At 45.7% G+C, this 25,953-nt stretch overlaps 2 protein-coding genes across 8 annotated transcripts in view; one reads left to right on the top strand and one right to left on the bottom strand.

Moving 5' to 3' along the window:
* GLYR1 (glyoxylate reductase 1 homolog) overlaps positions 1-19,939 on the bottom strand; it is a 28,600-nt gene extending 8,661 nt beyond the window's left edge. For 3 of the 7 annotated variants that reach the window (XM_051632109.1, XM_051632110.1, XM_051632111.1), the window contains exons 1-9: positions 19,859-19,939; positions 17,646-17,682; positions 16,470-16,549; positions 7,151-7,289; positions 6,363-6,602; positions 3,277-3,363; positions 2,336-2,392; positions 1,191-1,241; positions 994-1,067 (exon numbers count right to left, since the gene is read on the bottom strand). In XM_051632109.1, the coding sequence (XP_051488069.1) occupies positions 994-1,067; positions 1,191-1,241; positions 2,336-2,392; positions 3,277-3,363; positions 6,363-6,602; positions 7,151-7,289; positions 16,470-16,549; positions 17,646-17,682; positions 19,859-19,896 (803 nt within the window). In that variant the 5' untranslated portion in view covers positions 19,897-19,939. Of the gene's footprint in view, positions 1-993; positions 1,068-1,190; positions 1,242-2,335; positions 2,393-3,276; positions 3,364-6,362; positions 6,603-7,150; positions 7,290-16,469; positions 16,550-17,645; positions 17,683-18,827; positions 18,921-19,858 lie in introns of all 7 variants that reach the window. The other 4 variants (XM_051632115.1, XM_051632116.1, XM_051632113.1 and 1 more) reach the window with 3 other exon arrangements.
* A 1,411-nt stretch (positions 19,940-21,350) lies between these two features.
* On the top strand, positions 21,351-23,382 carry MRPS34 (mitochondrial ribosomal protein S34). Its single transcript, XM_051632589.1, has 3 exons — positions 21,351-21,764; positions 21,846-21,888; positions 22,703-23,382. The coding sequence occupies exons 1-3, from the start codon at positions 21,447-21,449 to the stop codon at positions 22,978-22,980; spliced, it is 639 nt and encodes a 212-aa protein (XP_051488549.1). The 5' UTR covers positions 21,351-21,446; the 3' UTR covers positions 22,981-23,382.
* Positions 23,383-25,953: the final 2,571 nt, after the last annotated feature.

Below are 25,953 nucleotides of genomic sequence, written 5' to 3'. Positions count from 1 at the left end.
CACTGCTGTAAGGCTCCTTTGATACCTCACGCAGCTACCTTCAGACCACAGGAAGCAGGAGATTCTGAAGCGCTCAGTACTGCATCTGATGTAACCTCACAATACAATCTGCCTGGCAAATCCCCAGTTAATTCTTCAGAACTAGCTACACTACAGATGTACTGTGGCGCTCAGAAACCAATTCCACTCTCCCATCAGCCACACTGCCTTTTTTTGGAGAAAAACAATTTAGACAGGTCAGAGCAACTCACTACGGGCTCCCTAAATAGCCCTAACAAGGCCCACCTATTTTTACGTCTCTGAAACAGAGGAGATTCCCTCTTCCAACCCACCTCTGATCCACACTTCCCTGAGAGACTGTTTTACCTGAACAGCTTCATTGTTATTTTGGTCCCCCTGGAGTAGAGCTGAGAACTGACCTCCCATGAGAATGACCCCAACGGCAAAACCTGAGCTCAATTTGAACAGAGCGGAAGTTACAGAATGAAACAGGAAGCTCAAGTGAGGCTTCTCTCACTCTAGAAAGGAGAAGGGGGACGTTAGAAGAAACCAGAAAGCTCACGTGCTATGGAGCAAAGCTCTTGTGCTGGGAGAACACGCCTCCCTCTTCCTCTTGTCTTCTACATGCTCAGGAGAGCAATTAAACAGTCCCAGTCAACTGCCAGGCACTACTGGAGAAAGACAGCTTTTCTCTTTGCCTCCACTCAGAAATAATGCTGCCTGATGTGCAGCAGAAAAGCTCCAAATGCCAAATGTGTTCAGCCCAGACCTTATTCTCAATTCTTCTACTGTACAGCCCTGTTTGTTTTTAGCTGCCTGCCTCCTTCCCCCCTGCCCCCCAAACCAGAATTTCACACAAGGACAGAGATCTGTAGTTAGAGGGAAATGTTAGATTTATTTATTCTTAGTGACAAGCTGGATAATGGCTGCATGTGTATGAGCTGGGAAGGAGACAAAGGAAGGGAAATGGCTGAAGTGTGTTGGAGATCTTACTTTTTGTCTGTAGGAGTGATACTGCCATTTACTGCTGTGCTGTCTGCTGCCTGGATGGAGGTGGATCCTGTTTCCTGGGAGGGGTGGGGGGGAAGAGGAGATGGGGGAAAAAAAAAAAAATAGAGTGCACAGCTCTGGAGGAACTGCAAGTTCTCATGACAACAAGAAAAATTCATCAGAACCAGGATTTGTCTTACCTCTTCACAAACCTTTAGCTTCTTTGTGATAGCTTGATAGCAGACAGCTGGCTGTATGAAGAAGACAAAGCATTCAGGCGAAGGACAGTTCTGATTTGCTTCCCCAAGCAACCAGACCATGTCCTTCTTCCATAGAAACAGGCAGCTCACCCACCCACCACCATCTGCAAAGCAGGAAAACTCTCAGGCTTCTCTCAGTGGGAGAAAATTAAACAAAAACCTGCTGCAATATACTAAGCTCTTCCTTTCCCATCCTGCCCCAGCAACTCAGCCTGTCTTCTGGTACAGGTACTGCCAACTCCTTTCTATAGGTCATACCACAGACTCCTCTGGAGGCAAGGATCCAGGACACCCCTACTCTCACATTCCCCCCAAAAATGGAGATCTCTAGTGCCTATCATAGAGCTCCTTGCCTCAGATCTACTCTCAGTTTGCCAATGCAGCTGTGGAAGCAAAACCTTCTTGTTCATATGAGAAGGCACATGGCTTTCAACAAACAGAAAAGTGAAGGCTGCTCCTTCCCGTGCAGCTTACTGTGAGCTTGTCTAGATTAAAATTGTTAGCAGCTCCTAATCCTTCTGGCTCTGCCCAGATCCTCAGCTAGTTATAATACCATTTTCATTTAACCTAACCTTTCCTTTTCCTCTTGATGTTCACTGCTGAAGATAAAAACCTGCAAGGCTTCTGACGCTCAGAAGATAAACTGGCTATACTTTACATGGAGCTTTTCTGGTCCTGGAAATTCTCCTGCTAATTGACAAGATCTATCAGATGAAGAAACTGGTAGGACAACCAAAGACAATCGAACAACAGGGTTTATAAACAGAAAAACAGCTTTTCCTGCCTACTCCTCAATGTTCAATCTACAGAATTTACTACAACAGATCTGTCAAACTGTGATAGATAGTTTTGGGTTTGTTTTTTAACTTAAACTATTCACCCTGCCCAATGTTAAATCATTCTAAACCTTGAGATTGGAAAGTAACTGAACTACAAGATTGCACGTGAGAATCTAATTGCCACTGGTCCCCAAAGAACAGCATTTCAGAGCTCTTCACGCATACTCCTTGTAGTTGGTCTCACCAAAAGGGCAGGATGTCAAGCTAGACAGATCAGCAGAATAATCCTGTCTGCCAAATCCTCACCTTCTCTGTCTGGCTCAGTAGGAAGTGATGGAAGTGTGGATCACTGTCCTTCACAGGCTACAAAGAGATAAAGTACAGGCTCAGAAACATTCCCAGAGTCACTGGGAACCACAGTACCATTTCCTTATTCTCCCATCTGAATGAGAACAATAGCCACCTTAAAGGTGCATAATATAAATGTGTTGGCTGTATCAAGCAGCCTGCTTCAATCAGGCAGTTTACACTGTGCTTCATTCTCAAAACCACAGCCATTCAAAGTCAAATTAATCATTTTTGGGCATCTGTAGGAAAACTAAAGATTAAAATTAACACAGTAGGAAGAGATCTTGTATCCCACTTCTTCCTCCTCCCAAGGGAACAAAACCACTTATTTTCCAGGTTCCAAGGAACTCCTTAAAACAGCATTCTGGGAATTGTCTGGAGGTTGCACCTTGCACTGTATCATCTAAGGCAAATACATATTAACAAGCAGGACTTTAGGCCCAGGTATCTCACCTCCCATCATAGGAGCTGGCCTAGCATCACACTGCTCTCACTGTGCTTTACTGAACACTTATTTATTTATGCACAAAACCAAAAGGTTTCCAAAAGCTGCTTATGAGCAAAACCTCATAAAATCCAGAGAGGGAGATAAATTCCACATCATCTCCTCCCATTTTGGGAAGCCAGTCCCAGAAATACTTTTGAAACTAGAAGCACAAAAATGAGTACAGCAAGTTAAGTGTGAAATGTTTCCACAAAGACTAAAATCTTACTTCCCAGCATACTTCTTCACTGCCCAGGATATTGTCTAGCTTTGTCACACTACAGAAAGACAGAACAGCAATTTTGTCCCTACAGGAGGAAGATAAGATCTTGCTTTTTTACCATCCAGACAAAAGGTTCTGGATTTGCTTCCACAAACTCAGTTCCTAGATCACATATGCTGTAAAGTTTCTCACCTCACTGACGCTTGGCGGCCATTTAAATCCAGCCACTGTTCCAGTCATCACTCTCTTCACTGTACTGGACTCTGGAATTGTGAGGTCCTGAGGAGACAGAAGGAGGATCAGACAGAACTTACAGCCTCGCTCAGTGGCTGTCGATAGCATGTTGACCATACGACCACAAAGAAGGAGTTTTGAACAGTACTACAAATGCCTTCCATTCCACATGCCTTTCCATGAAGGGTTCATACTGAAACACACACTGTATTATCAACACAGGTGAGGCAAGGAAAATGTGAGCTGAAAGGAAAGATTGCAACCACAGTTATGGCTTCTGGAGAATCCATTCTTCATATGTAAGAGGATTAACTGCACTTATGTAATGATGCAATGAGCAGAGAACCAAACACACACACTTGATCCAGCCTTTTCCTCTGGTGGATGCAAAAAGCTAAAGAAAAGGGTGAAGAACATCACTACAATAAGAGGTCTGAGCTCTTCTCATCCTCCACTGTCACAGAAAAGTAGCCTACCGATCAACAGGAGAACCTTCAAAGCAGAAGGCTGATAGTCACATCTGTTTAAGTTTGCAGAATCCACGAGACAAACTGATATGTGGACTGCCCCATTCTCTCAACAGGCCCTGATTTGTAATGTCATGATAATAGTAATACTTAACAGATCAGGTTTTTTACTGTTGGGGAAATAAAGAGAAATTTTAATCTGCTCAAGACATATAGGTTAAAAAAGGTCTTCAACGCTATAGGTCATAAATATGCAATAGACATGTAAGTCTATATGCTACATTAAGAAAACGTGCAGGACTTCTCACTATGTGTGTTACCTTCCTAAAATGAGGGTTCAGGAATGGAATCACATCGTTTCACCTCCAAAATTCCTTTCTGAAAATGTACAATGCACCTTAGTGTCCAGGCAGAACCACAAGAGCACTGTTTGCAAAAAAGGTAAGAGCAAGACTCCTGGAGGTAACCCAGATTAATGCAACTGTTCTGTTAGCAGGGACAATTTAGACATCAGTCTCCAACCTTAAAGTGCCCTTTCAATCCAGGGAGAGCCCCACACTAAAATTCTCTCCTTAGAGATGATGCTGCTGTTTCAAGCGATAACGCACAGAGGAAACCTGTTTTGATACATATGAAGTCATGCTGGTCCTTTGAAAATATTAATATATGCTTAAAAATGAGAGTATTTGAATGATCATGTATGCCTACAGAGCATTTCTAGGTAGATCACACCTCAGAAACAACTGGATCCTTGAATTTGGTGCATCCTTATTACTTGGAAAGCCAGAATTTGGACTTGGCTGTGGCAAAAAATGCCAAATCTCAACATTGCAGTAGGACAGGACAGAGACAAATGTTTTCTACCACAGGGCTAAAAATCTGAGGGGGGATTATGAGAACCAAGCAAAAATATTACAAGATTTTAAAACTATTTCACAGGCTGAAAAACAGCATTAAGGCAGTGCTGTTATATTTTCATTACAATCTCTTTAATTATCATACATCACTTTCCAGAATCTATATGGCTACTTTCCTGTTAGCCTGCTTATTTTCATGGTCTGTGGCCAGACATTTAGCACAGAGCTGGTGATATCCTTGTGATAAGCTGCTTCTAACCACTTTTTGCAATGTGCCACTCCTTTGCAATGTGCCAGTAAAATAATTTCTACTACCACAATTAACTCCCTCAAAGTGCTCTGATGCCTTGAGCTAGCTAATAGAGTAAAACCGAAGTATGCAATGTCTCTGAACAATCAGAATTCTCTCAGCCATTAGTTTTGATCCATTTTGAAATTAATCTAGCTCAAAGACAATGCTCAAAAGTATTTTGCAAGTGGAAAAAAAGACCCCCTGGCTTATTTTAACAGAAACACCTGAAGATACAGCATGCTTGCAGCAAGACACTTTGAGAGGTGAAAGTATGTTGACAGGAAAGTGTTTTCTTGTATCAGTCAAGTCACAAGTTCAGTAAGAATTCACAAATATAAACCCATTCTTCCCCTCCTCCATCTCCCTCTAAAACGAGAAACTGATGGGCGCTGTTATACAGCCGGATTGAAAGAAGCTGGCTCTAAAATATAAAGCCAGTGTTTCACAGCTAATACCTGAGATGATCAGCTGCATTTTACTAGATCAAGACTTTGATGTTCAACCAGTAAAGGAAAATCCATTCATAATTTTGCAGACCAAAGACTACCATTTTGACTTGCATCCTGAAGTGCACTGAAAGCAAAGACTGTGAAGCACAACAGAACGTGATCCCTTTGAAGCACAGGTGAGCAAGCAGGCCACTGCATGGTGCATCAGCTAAAGCCTCCCCGTGGTCTTCAGGTGTAGTTTCCGATGGAGGATGCGCATTGTAATAATCCACTGAAATAATTATCCATTTGTAAAAGGAGGAACTGAACCACAACAAGTTCCACAATAAAGAAAAAGGCTGGAACTCTAGATGAGGGTACACAAAGTACTGGTGGCTATTGTTGCTGCCACAACATCCAGAAAAAACAGGCAAGTAATGAGGATAGAATAATAATGCTCCAAGGTTGGACCTTTATAATGGAGAATGGAAGTACATCCTACAGCACAGAAGCTGAAATACATACAATTAATTCTTCTGGTCAATTCCCCAGGCTACAAGAGTTTCTTCTTTAAGCCCTAGCCCTTAAGAATATCCCCACCCTCTGCAAGTACTGAGTGTGAAGCTGAATGACTACTAATCACTTAATCATTCCAAGTAGATGAGATGGGAGAAGCCCACCTGATGAAGACCCACATCTCTTCACTAAACCTTCCCACAGTCTGAACTTGAGGGATGGCAAGATGAAAGGTGGATACAGCTCTCAAAACTCTCTCCAAGACATGAACAGAGGAATTCAAAATAACTAACAGGAAGAATCAACAATATGCATGCCAGAAGTATCAGGCAGCCAAGTGGTCTTGAAGTAGTAACATGGAAAAGCTTAAAAAAACGTGATACTGAACTGACTCTTCCTGCTGGCCTGCTAGTCAAGGTGCCAGTAAACCCTAGACTCCATCTGCAAAGTCCACAGGGCACTGGCGGACATGCACAACACAAACCTTCTCATCCTTGGGTGGACGCCCCCGCTTTCGGGGGCTCTGATCCTGGGCTCTTTTCAAAGGTGATTTTGATCCTCTCTCTGACGATACAGAAGAGACCCTCTTTTTTCCTTCCCCTGTGCCCTTCTTCAACTTCCCTTCAGACAAACTGGCTTTGCGTTTCTCTTCACCAGATTGCTTGCCTCTCTCTTCACTGGAATTACGCCGATTCTTCTCTTCATTGGAGTTATGGGAAGAGGCCTGAGAGATCACAGAATAGAAGATGGTAAGGAAAGAAGAGAAGAGCTGGAATGATTTTCATGCAAAACCAAGGATGTGAAGGACCCTGTGCTGATTACTATGAAGCAAAACAGCAGCACAGTAACTTGAAAACTAGATAGTTGTTAGCCCTCTGAAGTCAGTAAGTGAAGTTCCTGGTTAGTTCTCCTGCAAAAAAACTTCTCTTTAAGTAAGGGAGAAAAAGAACAGGCCACTTGAAGACTCGCTCGAGTGCATGCACATATATGCACTTCCGATACACGCAAGACAGGATTAGTAGGTATCAAATTCTAGCTCAAGACATAAGACTGATTTATCAAATCATCATAAGCAGATCTATTAGCTTCAGTTTCTCCATCAGTTAATTTTTCCCCCACCAAACAAGACTAAATGGGGAAGAGGAGAGGATAAGGAAAAAAAAGAAAATGAACCCCCCTCAACTTGCCAGAAGCCACAAACTCCTTTCACATCTGACCATTATTCATGCCAAGACCTTTTCTGATGTACACAGTAAAAAAGAACCCACTCACCTGGTCCTTGCCTTTGGTTTTTCTAAGAAACTCTTCTACAGCATCCACAGCTTGCTGGAAGCGCTTACCCTTGTTAATCTTGATCATTTCCTCTTTGTGAGCGTGATAAGGCTTTAGCTGCTCCACTTTGATCCAAGCACTAGAAAGAAAACAAAACAAAATGTTAGTTATATTCTCCAAACAGAAACTTTCTCAACCACCCCACTTTTAGCAACACAGATACTTTTTTATTCTCCAGAGCAAGTGATGCCCACAGCCCAAACACAGGTGCTTTCTGCAACCTGAAGGGCTGTGGTTTCTGCATTCATTGACAACTTTCTTCTTGCACTTTCACTTGGTTTCTCTCTCCAGTTTTATATCCTCCCATGCTAACAGTGCTCCCCTCTGTCATCCATATTCTCCAACAGCAAGACAGATTTTGGATGTGAATATAGGTACTTGTTTAGAACAAAAGCAATTTAGTAACTGCTCTTGTATCACCAGGAGGAACACCCACAATCACATGCCTCCACATAAGTAAGCCAGTAATTTGAATCTACTTGAGAGGTTTTTGAAAGCAGAGGCCACTTAACAATTCTAATCAATCCCTTGTTCAAACATACAGTGCACACGTGTCTGCAAAAACTGGAGAAAAAAACCCCAAAATTATGTATCTCTCAATCAAGCTGACCACATATACAGTGAGATTTACACCACAGCTCATTGCTGAACATATTTATGATGGACTTTGATATTCTGCACAATACCAACATTTTCGCTTTTGAGGACAAGGAACCATTTTCTTCAGTGTTGGTGTTTTAAGATACACTGGTACAGCAGCAAATTATTAACCTGACTGCAGTCCTGTGAAGAAACTCAAATGACTTCACTGCTTCCACTGCTGGTAAATACGACTTCTTGACACTTACCAAGTGTTTAAGAGATCAAGTACAGGGTAACAGCTCCACTCTCCATTAGGCTGACAAGTTCTTCTATCATTCCTTAACTGCAGCTCAAGGGAATGCCTCTGCTTCCAACATCCCTTGTGGCTCTTGCAGAGTTCAGACTGCCTTCCTCACACAAAATCCAAGCTCAGACTTAACTGCCACACTGTTACGAGTCTATTGTCATCCTAATGAAAACAGACCTGTGTACGTTTTAGGAAAGTTTTTCCTGAGCTAGGATAGCCAACAGTGTTGCTGAGCCCAGAACACAGTAAACACCAGTCAAACTGATTTTCTCTGCTTGTAAAACATCTCTGTATTACAAACACTGACTAGCCACAATTACAAGTTTTTAACATTTGTCAGTGTGGTACAGCTCCTGCAAGCAGGGGAAGTGGTTTAACAGCTGCCTTTTCAGACACTGTAAGAATCATGTCATAGCTGAACATAAAAGTGAAAACAAATAATAGTAGTAATAACAACAACAATAACGCTTTGCTGGATCTCTAATGTCCTCTCTTCATGAAGTAGAAAAGCCCACTAAGCTCTTTAAAACTTCATGGAGATCTTCCTCTTCACTGGCATTAGCAATTGTGTGTAGTCAGGAATCAACTTGCTTAAGGCAGACTGAAACCTTCTGGGTTGCATGCAGAGGTATGAGGCCCCAGCCAGAACTGACTGCAAAAACTGCTACCACCCCTTCCATGCTGCCAGTTAAGCTCACACCATGATTCCACCAAAGCCTGGAAGCAGAACCCAATATTTTTTTGCATGCAAAGCTGAATCCTTTTGCTTAAGTTTTCACCCTCTTCACAATAACTGACTTAGTATAACAAGTCCAATCATTACTTTCAGACTAGAGTCTGCCATCCAGCAGCTATTCAGAGAATCCCTCCTAGCAGCCCAGACATGACAGCAAAACATCTTAAAATTCTCTTCTACTGTAAAGCTCTTCTGTGTGGCACTCAGCAACCCCAGGTACTAGACAACATGGGAAGCCTTTCCATTACGTATATAAAAGAAGCAAAATTGTGGAGTACATTATAATAAAGTATGTTAAATGTTGCTGCCAGATTTGAATTTCTAAATAAAAATAACTTATTTTCTACCAAGGCATTCTCTTTAGTTTCTGCACGTTCTCCCTCTCCTCACCACACATGATCATTACCTTCCTTTCTCATTACTTTCCCTTGGGTATGGAGAAAGTCAGAAGCACAAAGCTTTCTGGCTCCTGGCTTTGAAGGCACATCTTAGCACTTGCGATTCCGCAGGACAAAGAGCTAGAGATCTCAGAGACAAACTAGTAAGTGAAAAACAATCTAAAATGCTGCCTCAAGGTTAAAAAAGTAAGGAAAAAATAAAATAGAAATCAGTCTTGTCTTTTCCTTTCCAGTTTATCCTTTGTGTGTCATCCACCTGGACAACCTTCCATAAGATACAAGCATGTCTTTTGACACCAGATGTCCATAAAGCATTTGTGTGCAATGTCATAAATACTTGAAAACAAAAAAATCTTTCCACCAAAAAAAATCACTCATGTTTACACACAAGATCTCTCTCTGTTAAGCAATAACCTCAAAGACAATGAAGGCCAATATTTAGATAAGAGGTCACTAGGATGCAACATATAAAAGGAACTATTATTTCTTTCTAGACTCAGCAAGGAATTAATGCTCTAGAAAAGCATTAGTGACATTACACTACTGAAGAAGGCATATTTAAGATGAAGTTCCATTCCTACTTCTGCAGTCATCTGGAGTCTGTAAAGAATGAGCTAAATGGAAAGTGAAAATACGTTAGTAATGGATTTCTCTGCTTATTTCTCCATACCCTTCCACATCCCTTCCAAAATGTCATTTTTATAGAACCACTACTCAGGTGAAATCCATGTTGTATTCATGAACAATTATCAAAGCTTGAAAAGCTTGTAAAGCAGAGGCAAGTGCCAATCTGATCTGGAGATGCATGGAAAACAGTAGCATGGAAGACAGGCAACCAGAGATCCCAGATTCATCCTTTAGATGAGCTTAGCACAGGAAAGGAGACCTTAAAACCCCTGACTTCCTAACCACTCTCTTCCAGTCTGAAGATTCCAATTCCTAATGATAACTTGGAAAAATGAAGGTGGAGGAATATCCAAAAATACTTTTTGCAAACCTTACAGTTAGGGATGGAAAACAATGGCACTGGATCTTTGAGTTTCTACTACTTAATACAGTCTGGAAAAAATTTCATTAAGTTCTACACCGTAGCAGTTCAGATGACCACACTAAATGCTAAAGCAACCAACTCTGAAAGTGAAAAGAAAACTGCTTGGTTAATTAGTAATTTTCAGCTATGGCACTGTCTGCAGTAACCACAGAATGGTTTGGGTTGGAAGGGACCTAGAAGATCATCTAGTTTCAACTCCCCTGCATGGGCAGGGACACCTCCCACTTGACCAGGTTGCTCAGAGCCCCGTCCAACCTGGCCTTGAATACTTCCAGGGATAGGGCATCCAAAACCTCCCTGGGCAACCTGTTCCAGTGTCTCACCACCCTCACAGCAAAGAATTTCTTCCTAACTTCCAACCTAAATCTCGCCTCTTCCAGTTTAAAACCATTACCCCTTGTGCTATCACTACACACCCTGGTAAAAAGTCCTTCCCCAGCTTTCCTGTAGGTCCGCTTCAGATACTGGAAGGCCGCTATAAGGTCTCCCCGAAGCCTTCTCTTCTCCAGGCTGAACACTCCCAACTCTCTCAGCATGTCTTCATAGGAGAGCTGCTTCAGCCCCTGGATCACCTTCATGGCCTCCTCTGGACTGGTTCCAAGAGCTCTGTGTCATTCCTGTTTTGAGGGCTCCAGAAACAGACACAGTACTCCAGGTGGGGTCTCACAAGTGCAGAGTAGAGCACCAACATTCCAGCTGGCTCTCTTACAGAGCAGTCTGGCTCCAGCAGCTGAAAGGTCAGCATGGGATGATTTGCCTGAGAACCACCAGCAATTTAAGCTATCCTTCTCCATCAGCTTAGCCTACACCTTCTGGCTCCTCAGATTGCCAGAGCACACCTTGCTCAACACCTGGCAAATTTTAAGCAAGTATTTTCTGAAATCAGAATCTGACAGAACATTTTAGAAAGATTACATTCATAAGTTTCTCTCCTTGAAAGCCAGGGAGAAGAGTAGCAGAAGAACATAGCAGAAGATGTGTTTGCATCCCAACAGGATATGGAGGGTGGGAAGGCAACAAATGCTGTGCTAAAATCACCGTGCTGATAAAACAGGCTGCAGATTATGATACTTATCTTGGAGTGTGAGCTTCCTCCATTTTTTTCTTAATATATCAAGACAGGAAGTGTCCCTTGACCCCACCACATTTAGCAAGACTATTTAGTTTTGTACTGATGCTTCCAAAAGGTGCTATGAGTAAGAATGGACTGCTCCAGCTTCCTATGAAGACTCTTGATACACATGACTTGCAAGACTATTTGGCTGCTAGAGAGTATCTAAGGGGGAACGGAGGCTGGGATGGGAGGTGAGTGTGTATTTGTACACATACCCCTGATGACTTCAGGACTCTCCCTAGTACTTCTGTGAAACACAGCAGAATGACACCTTCAAAGCAATTTTTTTATTTCTGACAGTATCATGATGAATTCCCAAGCAGGCCATAAAATGTCAGAATATTTTTACCTGGATGAAGCCCAACAAGAATGACTTGTAGGCTACAGGCCTGCTAGTCCATTAGTTTTAACTACTAAAAGCAATAAATGCACACATATAGCAATGTGTAAGTTCTTACACTGCAGTGCTTGACTACTGGAGTGATGTATGAAGATTTACTAGGCCAAGACAGAAGGGGACAAAAGGGAATCTTAAAATCTGAAAAGCTCAGCCAGAAACACAGATAAGAGGTCCAAGTTCCACTTCTGTTTAGAAAGACTAAGAGAATTGTTGTTTATATTCCCATAATTGGATGTTGTTACATGCTTGCCAGGTCTACAGGCAGGAAACATCAGCTCTTCTCCACTTTACATGAAGAAACCTTTTAATGTGACTTGAGAAGCCAACACTCAGAAAAAGAACTCCTGGGCAGACTAGAAAAACCTCCTTATCACTGTGAAGAACAAGTTCATAAGGGACACTACATGGATATGTGCCATAAGTCAATCACTTAGAATACAGTACAGATATCATATTACTACTATGAACATAAAGGTGGCTTTCCCTGTAGTAAAGCCCAGGCATACCTCACAGCTCAACCAAATGAGCAAGCTCTTATTCCATGAGTAGAGAATCTTTAGCTTCCAGAAAAGTGACAGAAGCAACTAACTCCACCAACACAATGAACATAAGGAGCAAGGAGCTCAGTAGAAACTTTATCAAAAGCCAGGTCTTAAAGCACAGTCTAAATGCCCTCATGCTCTCACTTCTGTGTCTTTGGCCAAAATTACTCACAGCCTTCCAGTTACTGTATCTCCTTAGTCCCTGCAGCACTGCGATGGGCCAGGAAGTATTAGAATTCAATTCACAGGTAAAGAAAAATGTTTTCTTCTGTGATGTATCCTAAGGCTCTGGTCACACCATCCAAGTTAGAGAAGGCAAAGAAATGGACTGTGAAAAGGAAGATCTCCCCACTGTAGGAGAAGAGCAGGTTCGTGACCACCTGAAGGTGCTCAAGTCCATGTGACCTGGCGGGATTCATCCATGGCTCCTGAAATTGCAACTCCTCTGTCCCTCACATGTGGAAAGTCTTGGCAGTCTGAAGAAATCCCCACTGACTGCAAAAGGGGAAGCATAACCCACATTTTCAAAAAGGGATAAAAGGAAGACCTGGGGAACTATAGACCGGTCAGTCTCACCTATGTGCCCAGCAAGATCATGGAGTATATCCTCCTGAAGGCTCTGCTAAGGTATGTGGAAAGCAAAGAGGTGATTGGTGACAGCCTACATGGCTTCACCAAGGGCAAATCCTGCCTGACTAATTTGGTGGCCTTCTACAAGGATATCACGGCATCAGTGGACAAAGGAAGAGCAACTGACGTCATCTACCTGGACCTGTGCAAAGCCTTGGACACTGTCCCACACAACATCCTGGTATGAAACTGGAACAGTATGGATTGGATGGATGGATCACTCATTGGGTAAGGAACAGGCTGGATGGTCACACTCAAGATTGGTGATCAACAGCTCGATGTCCAGACGGAGATCAGTGACGAGTAGTGCTCCCCAAGGGTCAGTACTGGGACCAGTGCTGTTTAACATCTTTGTCAGTGACATGGGACAGTGGGATTGATGCCCCCTCAGCAAGTTTGCTGATGACACCAAGCTGTGTGGTGAGGTCAACATGCTGGAGGGAAGAGAGGCCATGCAGAGGGACCTGGACAGGCTTGAGAAGTGGGCTCTTGCAAACTGCATGAAGTTCAACGAGCTCAAGTGCAAGATCCTGCATCTGAGTTGGGGCAATGCTAAGCACAAGTACAGGCTGGGTTGAGAATGGGTTGAAAACAGTCTGGAGAAGGATTTGGGAGTGATGGTGGACAAGAAGCTCAACATGGGTCAGCAATGTGCACTTGCTGCCCAGGAAGCCAACCATGTCGTGGACTGCATCAAAAGCTGCATGACCAGCAGGTCAAGGGTGGTGATTCTCCTCCTTTTCTTGACTCTCACGAGAACTGTGTCCAGTTCTAGAGCATAAAACATAAGGACATGGAGCTCCTGGGAAGAGTCCAGAGGATGGCCACAAAGATGATCCAAGGGCTGAAGCACCTCCATTATGGAGACAGGCTGAGAGAGCTGGGGTTTGTTGAGCCTGGAGAAAAGAAGGCTCCAGGGAGACCACTGAACACCTTCCAGTACCTGGAGGACCTACAGAAAAACTGGAGAGGGACTTTTTACAAGGGCGTGTAGCAATATGACAAGGGGAAGTGGACTAAAAACTGGGAGGGGAGATTTAGATTAGACATGAGGAGGAAATTCTTCACTATGAGGGTGGTGAGACACTCGCCCACATTGCCCAGAAAAGCTGTGGCTGCCCCACCCCTGGCAGTATTCAAGGGCAGGCTGGATGGGGCTTGAAGCAACCTGGTCTGGTGGGAGGTGTCCCTGCCCATGCAAGGGGGTTGGAACTAGATGGCCTTTAAGGTCCTTTCCAATCCAAATCATTTTATGATTCTATGATTCTAAGCTATTCAGGATTCCATAAATAACCAAAATCTATCTATCTATACACTACACCAAAACCACTTCCAAAAAGTCTGGTTTTGTTCACCTGTTCTCTATGCTTAGAAGCACACATGCCTGCTCTTACTTCTAAGCAGTTTTCTCCGTAATCATTGGTTTGGCAAACTGGAGTCAAGTAATTCAGGAGGAAGCAACTCTTACCTAGCCTGAAATGATGGTATTTCTGGCCACAGCAGTCATCTGGGAATCCTCAGAAGAAAATACCAAGTCTGAGATTGCCCGCCCATTGACAATCTGGCTGGCAACCATCCTCAGAAGTTTGTGCAAGGGAATCTTCCCAGCAACTAGCATCACTTTCACCTGACACACACTGGACAACAAGCAAAGAGCTCATATGCAGATTGTCACCTATTAAACACTGTCAGAGCAAGGCAAGAAAAGAGCTGTAAAAGATGGATCAGCTGTCTAGTAATGTCACCTTACAAACTTCTAAGTGGCAGAAAGAGCAATGTGCTAGACAGCAGAACTTTGTGCACTAGAATGTCAGGGTGAGTCAGTGCACTCATCACCCCAGACTCCAGCCAGCAATGGAGCTTTGTGCCCTCCTGTTTGTCACACTGCTCCTGATCTGGGTGGTGACATTTTGTTACATACTTTCACGTACTGTTTATACACACCTAGAAAAAAAATCTTGACTAAACGCTTCAGTTTACTGGCACATAACAAGTAAAGGGATTTTTGTCTTGGCACTCAAGGCTGAGGATTTTCTCCAGCAGCAGACTGGCTAGAACAGCACAGCGCTAATCAGCCATTGTTAAAGCTCCAAGTCAGGACAGAACAGGCACACAAGCTGCTCTCTCTTCTATCAGTATTATTTTAAAAGAAGAATGCAGGGGGTAGTATTTATGTCCATGCAATTTTCAAGTACCGTATGCCCGTCAAAGAGAGCAAATTTCTAATTCATTATTATTTAGCAGGAAATTATTGTCACAAGGGGGAGACAGAGGCCAAGGGGGAGAAATTACAATAACCACACTGCCTTACTGTGCCAGATGACTGGATCTTCCACAGCCAGAGCTCTAGATTCATGTAATAAATCCTCACTAGATGAACTCCTCAGTTGCAGTCATACTGCTAATCTCAGCTACAGTACCCCAGACATATGACCACTTTTTCCAAACTTGTCTTCATACAAACCATCTCCATATTTGATTCAACAATATGAAATAAAGAATTGAGAACAATCAGGATAGAAATAGCAAACCTTCTCAACTTTTAGACTCGATTAATTTAGTAACAACTCAGTCACTGAAAAACAGTCTCAAATCAACCTCCACCTGCTTTACGTTGCTGGAAATCCACCATCCCTTCCTACTAGTCTGCAGCATTCACTCCTACTCCATCACATTTAGACCTCAGTTCTTAAAAGGAAAATTTTTAGATATTGAGCAAAAATAATTCAACAGTTGAAAATAATTTCCTTAAGAAACACCCACTAAATGGTCTCAGTTCTTGTTACCTTTTTTCCCAAAAAGGGAACTGGTCTTGTGTAGATATTTGTAATTTTCTCCTTTATTGCATAACTTAACATAAAATAGCAGAAAATAAAGGGAAAAACTGAAAAAATTGCAAAATAATTTTCAGTTTAATTAAATACCCAGGTTCTCAGGTTTTTGAGGTTTTTTCCTATTTATAAGTGTATAAAACAATCACGATTTTGTATGTGTGTTTGGAAACAATAAAGTCTGCCTTGCAAAAAGGTAGTCTACAATAGTTTTGGTTTTCCTGTGCTGTATAGTCTTCCTAAAGCACAGCAAGAAGTCTCCAGATACGGCAGTATATTCTTTTACAAACAGCAAGTATAAAGCTGCTTTACTTTTCTGGCAGAAAACCAAATTAACATTCTTAGCTGTACCTTTCTCATGCATGGTTACATGCTAGAATCTAAGCCAGTCACATCACACCTACTCCCCTAAAAATGGCAAGCTACCAAGAACTCTCCTTCACAGCAGCAACTAAAATCCTAACATGCCTGAGTATGCACATCTTCACAGTATTCATACACCTACATGAGCAACTCTAGCATGCAGTAGCAGTTGAATTTTTTTCCATGCAGATCAAAGACAATCTTTTGCAAAGCTACACTGCACTCTGTTAGTAAATATTTCTTCCACAAAAGATCCATATCATATGGCAGAGTATTTTCACCAGATGAAAACAAGAGGTACATACTGATCTTCTGTTCCAAAAAACTTCACAAAGAAGCACTTTTTCCCACGAGGTTTCTTCAGATCTTTAGGTGGATTAACAATCTGAAGGTGATTAGAAGTGAAAGTTAAAAAGCACATAATGAAAATCTATACTTTGGGATTTTACTGTCATGTGTCACAGTTACTGTAGATTTTTTTTTTTTTTTAATCTGACTAGGAAGAAAACTTGAATCTGTTCTATGTCTTTCCAGTAAATATGTAACCCATGTACTTCCTTAGATATGCTGTAGCAGTGGAAATGCACCCAAACTCCACAGATCCATCACTGCACTCTCAGTGAAGTTTCCTTCACCTTGTTCCCTAGAGAAAAGCTACCAATCTTTTTTTTTTAAATCTAGAAAGCCAAATGGCATTTAAAAGTTTATTCCACTTGAGTATCATTTTACATTTAATGTTTTGTCTTTACTCACAGAACAGATTGCTTATAAAGCATTAGCCAAGAGAAAAGCTGTAATTCAGTTATACAGGCAACACAGGGGAGCCCGGACCTCATTCGGAGAACCTCATTCCGATTCCAAAAATAAAAACTAAGTTATTTCAGAAAACCAGAAATATAGTTTAGTTTTCTGTTTAAACAATATTTTTGGCCTTTCATCAGAAACAAACACCCAGTCAAACCAGAAGAGAAAGCTGAAGTACTCCCTACCTCCAGATTTATTATTCAAAAACAGCTCTAAAACAGTATCTTGAGAAGCCAGACTCTTTATTTCTAGTATTTAATACAGTGCATTTCACCAATGAACCAATCGGAAGAAAGAAACCTGTCTTGCAGAAATGATAGGGATTAAATAGCTAAGTCTAGGTAATACAATCAGTTCCAGAGCTGGATGAAATGCTCTCTGTTGCTTTTCATTCCATTTGAACTAACAGCTGTTAGTGACAGGTCAAACTTCTTCATCAAGTGAAACCCCAAACAGGTTCACAGTTTAGATTTGTGGAATATGTATTTAAAAAAAAAAAAAAACCAACAACAAACCAACACACAAACCCAGTATTAAGTCTAGCTGAAAAGCTTTCAGGCAAAGCTTTTCCTGTTCAGAAGGAAAAACAGGAAAAACAAACAAAAACTCCAAAAGCAACAATTAAAAAATGATTAAAAAAAAATTTAAAAACCACATCAAAAACAAGCACAGCTCACCTTTCCTGGCCACGGAGGATACCGGCCCAGCTTCCCCCTAGAGAAAAAATACAGTATTATGCACTAGAAACCAGAGAAAAAACAACCAGCTCACGTCTACCTTTTTGCATGGCATCGTATTTTTCATATGAAGAGTCGGAACTTACAGTCAAAGCCTACCATGAAAGGCAAGATGTGCAGCTGACACACAAGCATTACGTTGTTACAAACTTGCACCTACACTGAGCCTCTGGACAGTCTGCATGAACCTGCTGGACTAGCAGAATTTAAGTTAACAGAACAGCAGAAGCATAACTACTGCCTAGAAGATACAGTGCTTATTACTCATATAAGACTGGATATTCCTTCATGAGGAACTGAAAACAGTATTGAAGCAGGCAATCAAAACAATGTTCAGGTTGGTAACTTAAATCCACCTGGGCAGAACAGTCCAGTGAGCAGAGGAGCCACTGACTCCCAGCTCAGTAAGCTGAGATTCTTACTAGTTCTCACAGGAAGGCTTTGAGGGTAGAATCCCCTGAACTGGTGTTCCATTCTTGCTTTTATTTAGGCGCTTGCCACCTTAGTAAGATGTGCTTAAGATGTAAGTAAGAGCCATAAGAAAGGCAGAAAAGTTTATTCCCTACACTTGCAAATGTTTCCTTTATGAAAGCTACACAAAATTCTTCCTTCACAGAGGAAGAGCAGACATTAATCTTAGCCCCTGGCATGGTGGCTTTATCGTTACCCCAGCCTTGTCATTTACTTGGGCTGCAGAACTCTCACAAAAACTTATCTGTCATTGTCTTGCAAGAGACTGACAGAGAATCTGTGGACACCACCAGCTTCTGAACCAAAACCCTCAGCAAGTGGCACTGTAGCCTCCCTGAGACAGCAATACTACACAGATGATCCAGCACTGGAACACTGCCTGTAACCATGACCAAGAGCTGTAACCATGACCACATCTCATATGTGACACCTCCATTCTTTGACTGAACAAGACATTCATCAAAGCCTCTTGTATGTTTCTGTCTTATTGTTACAGTTCTTCTGCGATGGCTCTAGGGACAGTACCTGTGCAGGCTGTCATGTACAAACTTCAACGTAGGATAATCTGCATTCCAATACCGAGAGCAGTGCATTCCTGACATCCTTGTTTGAAAAAAAAAAATTTGCTAAAAGGAACCAATCTTTACTTACTTTGCTATATAAATTAGAAAACTTCACAGCACTGTCAACTTTTCGGATGAGAAGCTGCAGTTGTCACAGCCTGGAGCACGCGCTTCTTTTTATCTGGGATATAAATATAAATGCATGCACTTGCGTGTTGGGGATTAGCTATTTCCTGCAAGCCCTAGCAGGACACCCTAGCCTATAGAGTACAGTAGAGCCTAGGCACTTAAAAATCAGTGCTTACAGGCTCCATGGAGGCCTCAGCTCTCCTGGCCAGGGCATAAAAAAACACAGTGTAAAACCAGTGACTGGGGGAAATGGCTTCTGTGAGCTTCAACAGGGACATCACAACCTGCAAGAAAACGCTGTTTTCCCAGACTGTTGTCTTGCTTCATTAAAGCACTGCCAAGAAGTGGTGTTGCTGCTCTCCCTAAACAGCTACTAACTTATTTATGTCCCTCCTCACCTACCTTGGGAAGAGACCGTATTTCCAACCGAGCCCCGCAATGATTGCCCCTCCGCCCCGCTCCCCTCACCCCCCTCCATCTTACACACGTTCTTCTAAGCGCCGCCTCCTGTTAGCCTCCGGTGCCGGCCCGGCTAAGAGCCGAGCCTGCCTCTCTCCGGCCCGCTCCAGTCGTGTCCCAGGGACCCCGACTGCCTCCCACCGCCACCCCTCGCCCCTCCTCACACCAGCCCCGAGGGACAGCGGCGGCGACACCCGCCGCCCAGGCCGCGGCTCCGCCGCCGCCTGCCCTGCCAAGCCCCTCCCTACCCGCAGGCGCACCTTGCAGTTCCCCGCGGCTACGGGGTGACAGCGCTCGGCCTGGTGCGCCTCGGCTCTCTCCGCGCTCCGCCGGGCCGGGCACGGGCCAGGCACAGCCCCGCCGCCGTCCCGCTTGCGCCTCCGCTGCCACAGGCGGAGCCTCGGCCTCGGTCCCGCAAGCGCCGCAAGAGGTGTCTGCCCCGCCGTCCACCACCACCGCCGCCGCCCGCCTGGTGCCCGTGACCGCCGCCCCGCTCTGCCCCGCCGCCGCCCGGCCTGCGCCGCCACTCACCACACCAGGTCTCCAAGCCTCAGACTCACGGCCGCCATCTTACCGACAGAGCCCCAGCCGCACCGCGCGAGGGCTGCCGGGACCGCCCGGCCCGCGGGGGGGCAGCGGCGGCGAGGATTGGCCAGCCTGCGTCACGTGGGCGGGCAGGCCGGCCCCGGCCGCTCCCCTGGGCGGGGCTGTGACGCCGGTGGGACGCGCCGGGCCCGGCCCGGCCCGCGGGGGCCTCGTCGCTGCTCCTCGGTCCCGGCGGCCTGGGCGAGCCGTCAGGCAGGAACGCTGTGTGCTGGGGGAAGCAGCCGAGCCGGCCCGCGGGTCGTTGCTGCTCCGGAAGCTGCTTCGCTGGGAGCTACCCCCCTCCCGGTGTTTCTACCGGGGGTCCCCTCTGTAGCAAAGGGCTCTGGTCCTCGAGTGCCTGCGACAAAGGGCAACCCCGCGGCGAAGGGATTTGCTGCAATACGAGATTTGACCTTAAGGAAAACAAACGGAGGATCCTGTTGCTACCCAAGACAAGGCGCCATCAGGACGCCGGCTTTTCAGAATGTCGACACCAGGAGACATTTGTGTCTCAGTGACCCGCGTTAGGAGCGGCCGCGTTTCGGACGTGGTTTGCGATGGCTCTGCTGCAGCAGCCAGGAGTGCCTCTAGCCCACTGTTAGAGTTGTGTCAGTTTGACTTGCTGTATTTGGTGTTACTAATTGGACTAAGCCAATTTCACAATTTTTCAAGCATTCCGAGGTCCACACAGAAAACTAAATGTAGTTGCCTGAAAGGGAGCGAGGTTGATACTTTTGCTGCATAGCCCTAGACAAGAGCTACCCATTCTGCACCCTGTTGTAAGTGGCTTAATTGCTCTTTTTCTCCCAAATTTGGGTGAATTGAGGTCTAGTACCTTATTCTGAATTGGCATTTGCCAACATCAGGTCTGTTCTCCTTGTTACAACCCCCCTGTAATTTTTCAAGAGAGAGATGCACCGTAGCAGGGAGAAAATATCCTACATTAGGCATTAACACCTTTAAAATAGGTGTCTTACTTGGTTTGTTATGTAAGACACAACCCCTCCCCTCCTCCACACATTGATTTTCGCTGCTGACAAAAAAGTATTTGCCTGAATGCCTTCAGTAATAAATGCTCTCTGGCTTTGAAAGGTCCCTTCTCCAGGGCCTGAAATAGGTGATTCTGCCCACAGGGATTTTTCCGTCCCAGGCTTCCAGGTCAGTTCCACCAACCGAAGTGCTGGTGGGACCAGGCCCAGCACAGCAGAGCCCCCGCGCACCCCCCGGCCAGCGAGGGGCCGCGGCACCTCGGCCGGGCTCTCCGGGCAGGAGCGGGCAAGAGCTCCGGGGCCGCCCTGGGCCGCCACTGGCGAAGCCGCTTCCAGAGCCGCCGAACTGCGCAGCCATCGCCACGGCCCGGCCCGGCCCGGCCCGGCGAGGGGCGGCTCCCGCCAGGCGGGCCCGAGAGGCGGAGCCGCGGCCCGTGGCCCCCACCCCGCCTCCTCGCCCCTTCCGGCGCCCGGGCCAGGCGGGCCGCGGCGGCAGCGGGAGCGGCGGCGCTGCCCGGGGAGTGAGCGGTGCCGTCGGGCGCGCCATGGCCCGCAAGAAGCTGCACCGGCCCATCGCCGCCATGGCGAGGAAGATCCGTGAGTACCGGGCGCTGAAGAACCGACCGCGGGACTCGCAGCGCTTCGCCCTGGACTATGAGACCATGCGGCGGCCCCTGACGCAGAAGCGGCTGCCGGTGAGGGCCTGGGAGGACGTGCGGAACGAGAACCGGCTGTTCGAGCTGCTCTGCCGCCTGCCGCGCTTCGGCGTGGGCCGCACCGTCACCCGCAAGTCGTGGCTGTGGGAGCACGACGAGCCCTGCTACTGGGTCATCACCAAGGTGAAGGCGGACTACACGGCCGAGGTAACCGCCCGCCCGCTGCGGGGGCGCTGGGCCCGGGCCCGCTGCCCGCCGCTCCCCCTCAACAGGTTGTTTTCTTTGCAGAACATGGATCACGGAAGGGCATGGGGCTACCTGACCTTCAGAGGTAAAACCAGTTTGTTTGCCCACCAGGAGCTTTGGAGAGCGTCCGTAGGGACACAGTGTATGGGAGGGTGGGAGAGCTGAGGGAAAACCGCGGCCTTCCTGCTTAGGAGGTTTGTTTTTATCAGATCTGCTAATCAGAAAATAAGTCCTTCATGGTTTTGTTTCAAGCGCTGCAACGCAGCCCTCACAGAGGTTGTCCTGAGGATGGTTGTGGGAGAGGCCGTGCAGGGTGACCTGGGGAAGGGCAGCGCCCTGGCAGGGGGTTAAATGAGGTGGCTGCTCTGAAGCTGAGAAAGCAAGGAAATGAGCACGAGAGGGTATTGCAGGTGAAATCCTTAGTAAAACACGAGAGATGGCAAGTAAACTTATGTTACTGTGATTTTTAAATTAACGTTCAGAGTTGAGTAAGTGAAATTCCCTTTTTAAAGCTGCTTTATATTAGGCATATGATTGTCACTTACTAGAGTTTCTGAAACATTTCTCATTCCAAGGCTTTGAAGTTCTTGAGTATTTTTAATGTTAAATTTCCCAGGGAACTCTTGTCAGTGTAGGGAGATACTACTGTTGTTCCTTAGCCACAGAAACTGAACCAGAGAGAGATGAGTGACATTTTAAATTAAGAATTGAAATGACTTGCCTGCAGTCCTTGGGCCTGTTTCTGTCTTGATTTCTAAGGACAGAAGTAGGATCCCATAATTCAGCAGGGATTGCCTGTGGTAGCATCTTTGATGCCAGAGAGTTGGCACTTGCTGCACTTCCTGGAGAGAGTTTGTTGTTGATAGTGTTGTCCACTGGTGTCCGTCACCTTTTCGCAGGCAAAGCTGAAGAAGAAGTGAGAGAGATCGACAAAGTCATGTACCATGACTGGCGTATGGTTCCCAAGCATGAGGAAGAGGCCTTCAAGGAATTCACTCCAGTGCCAGAGGAGACCATTCGGTTCCTTCCATACCCACCTCTGCTTCGTGCCATGATCCTTGCACAGTGGCAGAAAGAGGGAAAACCAATCAAAGAGGAGCCAATGATTGATCTGGAGAAGGTCATGTCCTCTCCACGTCCCAGTGCAAAGAAAAAAGCTACAGGGACACCAGTATAAAGACTTGTTCTATGTCCTGAGCTTCCCACATGCTCTCACTGTGTTAGAAGAGTGTCATCTTACAGAAGACCCCCTTGGGTGTGTATCCAGGTTTCCAGCTTTCTCCCCAGCCCTGTGCAGTCACCTTATCTGAAAGGAAAAATGGAAATGCATTTGCTTTTTTTTTTTTTTTTTGATAACTTTGGTCTCAATCAGCAGGGGAAGCTTCTTGGTTCCCTATGTAGTCTCTGAATGGCTCCTGCCATCCAGCTACAGTTCATTGAAGCATGATGTCCTTTGCAGCCAGAAAATTAGGCTTTTAAGAACATTTTTGCAGATAATTTTTATAAATGACTGAGAACATCACATTATTTCACAGAGCTGTGCACTGCTAACAAAAATAAATGTTTTCTTATGTCTGCAGCACAGTTCTAAGAAAACTTGGTTATTTTTTTTGAGTGTATTAAGATCATCATGAGGTCCAAATGCAGAGCCATTAGGTACCAAATGCAGGCAACGCCACTGGATTCCTCTCAAGCACTGCAGAATCATCTGGGTTATATGGTGATAAACAACACAGGAGGAACACACTTATCTTTGGATACTAAGCCTATCCAAAGCTATCCATTTCTTATTCCCAGAGGCAGCTGTCAGGAGAAATAATTTTAATTCTGGTGGTGCAAAGTATACAGGATCGGCTCTTACTAACTGAAGCCAAACCAATCACCTCTTCCAGTGCAGCACGTTGTAGTGAACATTACAAAAATGCAACTCCTTAGTGGAGATCTGGGCATTTCATGATCTCTGGCAGCAGCTGTGGATTCTGCTGCTCTGTCAGGAGCATTTTGGAGGGTCTAGTCTGGGTGTGGGTGGAAGGGCACAAGGGCCCTTCTGGTTCCTAACCCTACATATCAGTCCCCTGCTGGAGCAGCAGTTTAGTTCTTTTGTCTGTAGTAGGTAGTGGAGGTGCTGTGCCACTTCATGGAGCATCCTGAAATCACAAGTAACCTGAAGGGATTAACTGAGGGAAAGCAACAACTGAACTCTACCCTGCCCTGTGTGTGGGGCAGACCCAGATGGGACCTGGGAACACGTGGCACCAGCCAGGAAAAAGGCTGTCATCAGGCAGGAGTGAAGGGATCCATGGATTTCATGGCACTCCTCACCAGAGGCTCCTGCAGGGTAAGAGGGAAAGCTTTTCTCATGAGTAAAAAGCTGGTCCTACAAAAAGGCACAGAGGCTGGGAAGAGCTTGATTTTGTTTTTGTTTAACCCTCTGTTGTGGTAGGAGCACGACAGGACACACACACCAGCGCTGGGTCACTTGCTTCAGAAGCAGTGGGAGAATCTTGGGGCAGGAGAATCTCAGTGTTGCTGAAAGCACAAAGAGTGTGAGACTGCGAAACCTCCCACTGCAGCTGATGGTAAACAACATCTCAGGTTTCCACAGCCTCAACTGCCAGGTGCTGGGCTGAGCTGGTGCCTTCCTGTCCTCACCATGATTGAGGCACTACTGAACCAGCACATGAACCCTAGGCCAGGTGGAGCAGGGGGTGTACACCTGAGTTAGATAGGGTGAATAGAACAATCCTAGTCTTCTGTCATGCACAGCCAGAAGCTGAACACAACACCAGCACAGGCAGTGCCCTCCCTGATAGGGTGCAGCCCCACAGTCTGACCACAGTGAACAAGTGCTGCAAATAGAGTTCACCAACAGCCCCAGGCAAGGCAAGAAATAACTCACAACCAGCATCCATCAAGGGAGCCAGCCAAAAGCAAAAGCAGATGGAGATATGGCCATGAGTCAGAACAGACCTTTGAAGATCATCTAGTCCAAACCCCCAAGTTCAAGGGGATCCATCTAGGAGCAGCTGAAGATAGGCACAACTACACCATAGTTCAGGCACAGATGGAAAGCACAACCTGGTGCTCAAATGAGGCTCCTGGGCCATGGGTGGAAAGGGCCAGTGTATGGGTGGGGCCCAGGTGGGGCTGATCAGGACAATCATGGCCTGCTGGTGGCCTCAGGGCCTTAACACCTGGGGGGCAGGGGGTAGGTGTCTTCACATAGCACCCTGGGCAGCCCAAGAGCCTTGTCCAACTGTGAAGGTCCCCTCCAGAAAAGCTGCAAAGCCCTTGTTTGCCATGTGCTGGATTCAATGCCTAGAACACACTGGGAGCTCTCCCAGGACTCAAACCTGTGCATTAACTTCCTAGCTCACTCAACAGTAAGGGGATGGTTGTCTGAGGCCCTTCCCCAGCCACCCAGGTGCGCACCAGACATGGCTGCCCTTCACTCTCCCTTGCTTAGACTGCTCCTGGCTGCATCAAAGGGTGGAGTTCCAGGGGTTCAAGCTGAATCCGAGAGCCTGTTTCCAAACCTCATTGTTGAGGTGCCTCTAGTAACCCAGGAGGCAAGGGCCTGTTCTACCTCAGCCTGGCCTGCACAAGACTGCAGGTGTTCGTCACAGAGCTGCTCGGGGCAGAAGCTGCTCCTGGCGTAAAGAAGTGGCTCCCTTGTCTACTCTTGCTGTGTACAGCCCTTGAAATTAAATGCAGTTCTGCAAATAAGAACATGTCAAAGTGCTGCTGGGATGAAGAGGAACTCCCTTCCTGCGGTGCTGAATGTCACCCATTTCTATAGGAGTTGGTGAAGTGCCACCCTGTACTGACAGCAGACATTAGCAAACTGCTGGTTGAGCTGAGCCTGACTTGTTAACCCCGGCAGCTCCCCTGCCGGGCACTCCATGAGGACAGCTGCAGCTGACCAGCAGCTGCAGTTGTCCTTTCCACCTTTTGACACCAGGAGAAACTACAGCTGGCTTGTAGGACCAGCCCCTCCTGCTCTGACCCAGTGAGCAATCCACATCTCATTTCTTGCCATGAAACTGCTCAAAGGTGCACACTTGAGCTGCCATTCTCACCCTTCTAAGTGTCTTATTGAAGACTTAGCAGAAATCCCAGTGACTACAGGAAGGAGATGCCCCACACTAGC

The sequence above is a fragment of the Apus apus genome, chromosome 14 (assembly GCF_020740795.1).
Source record: "Apus apus isolate bApuApu2 chromosome 14, bApuApu2.pri.cur, whole genome shotgun sequence".
In the NCBI taxonomy this organism is placed as follows: Eukaryota; Metazoa; Chordata; class Aves; order Apodiformes; family Apodidae; genus Apus; species Apus apus.
Note: the sequence above shows the minus strand (reverse complement) of the source record. Positions and strands in the feature narration are given on the sequence as shown.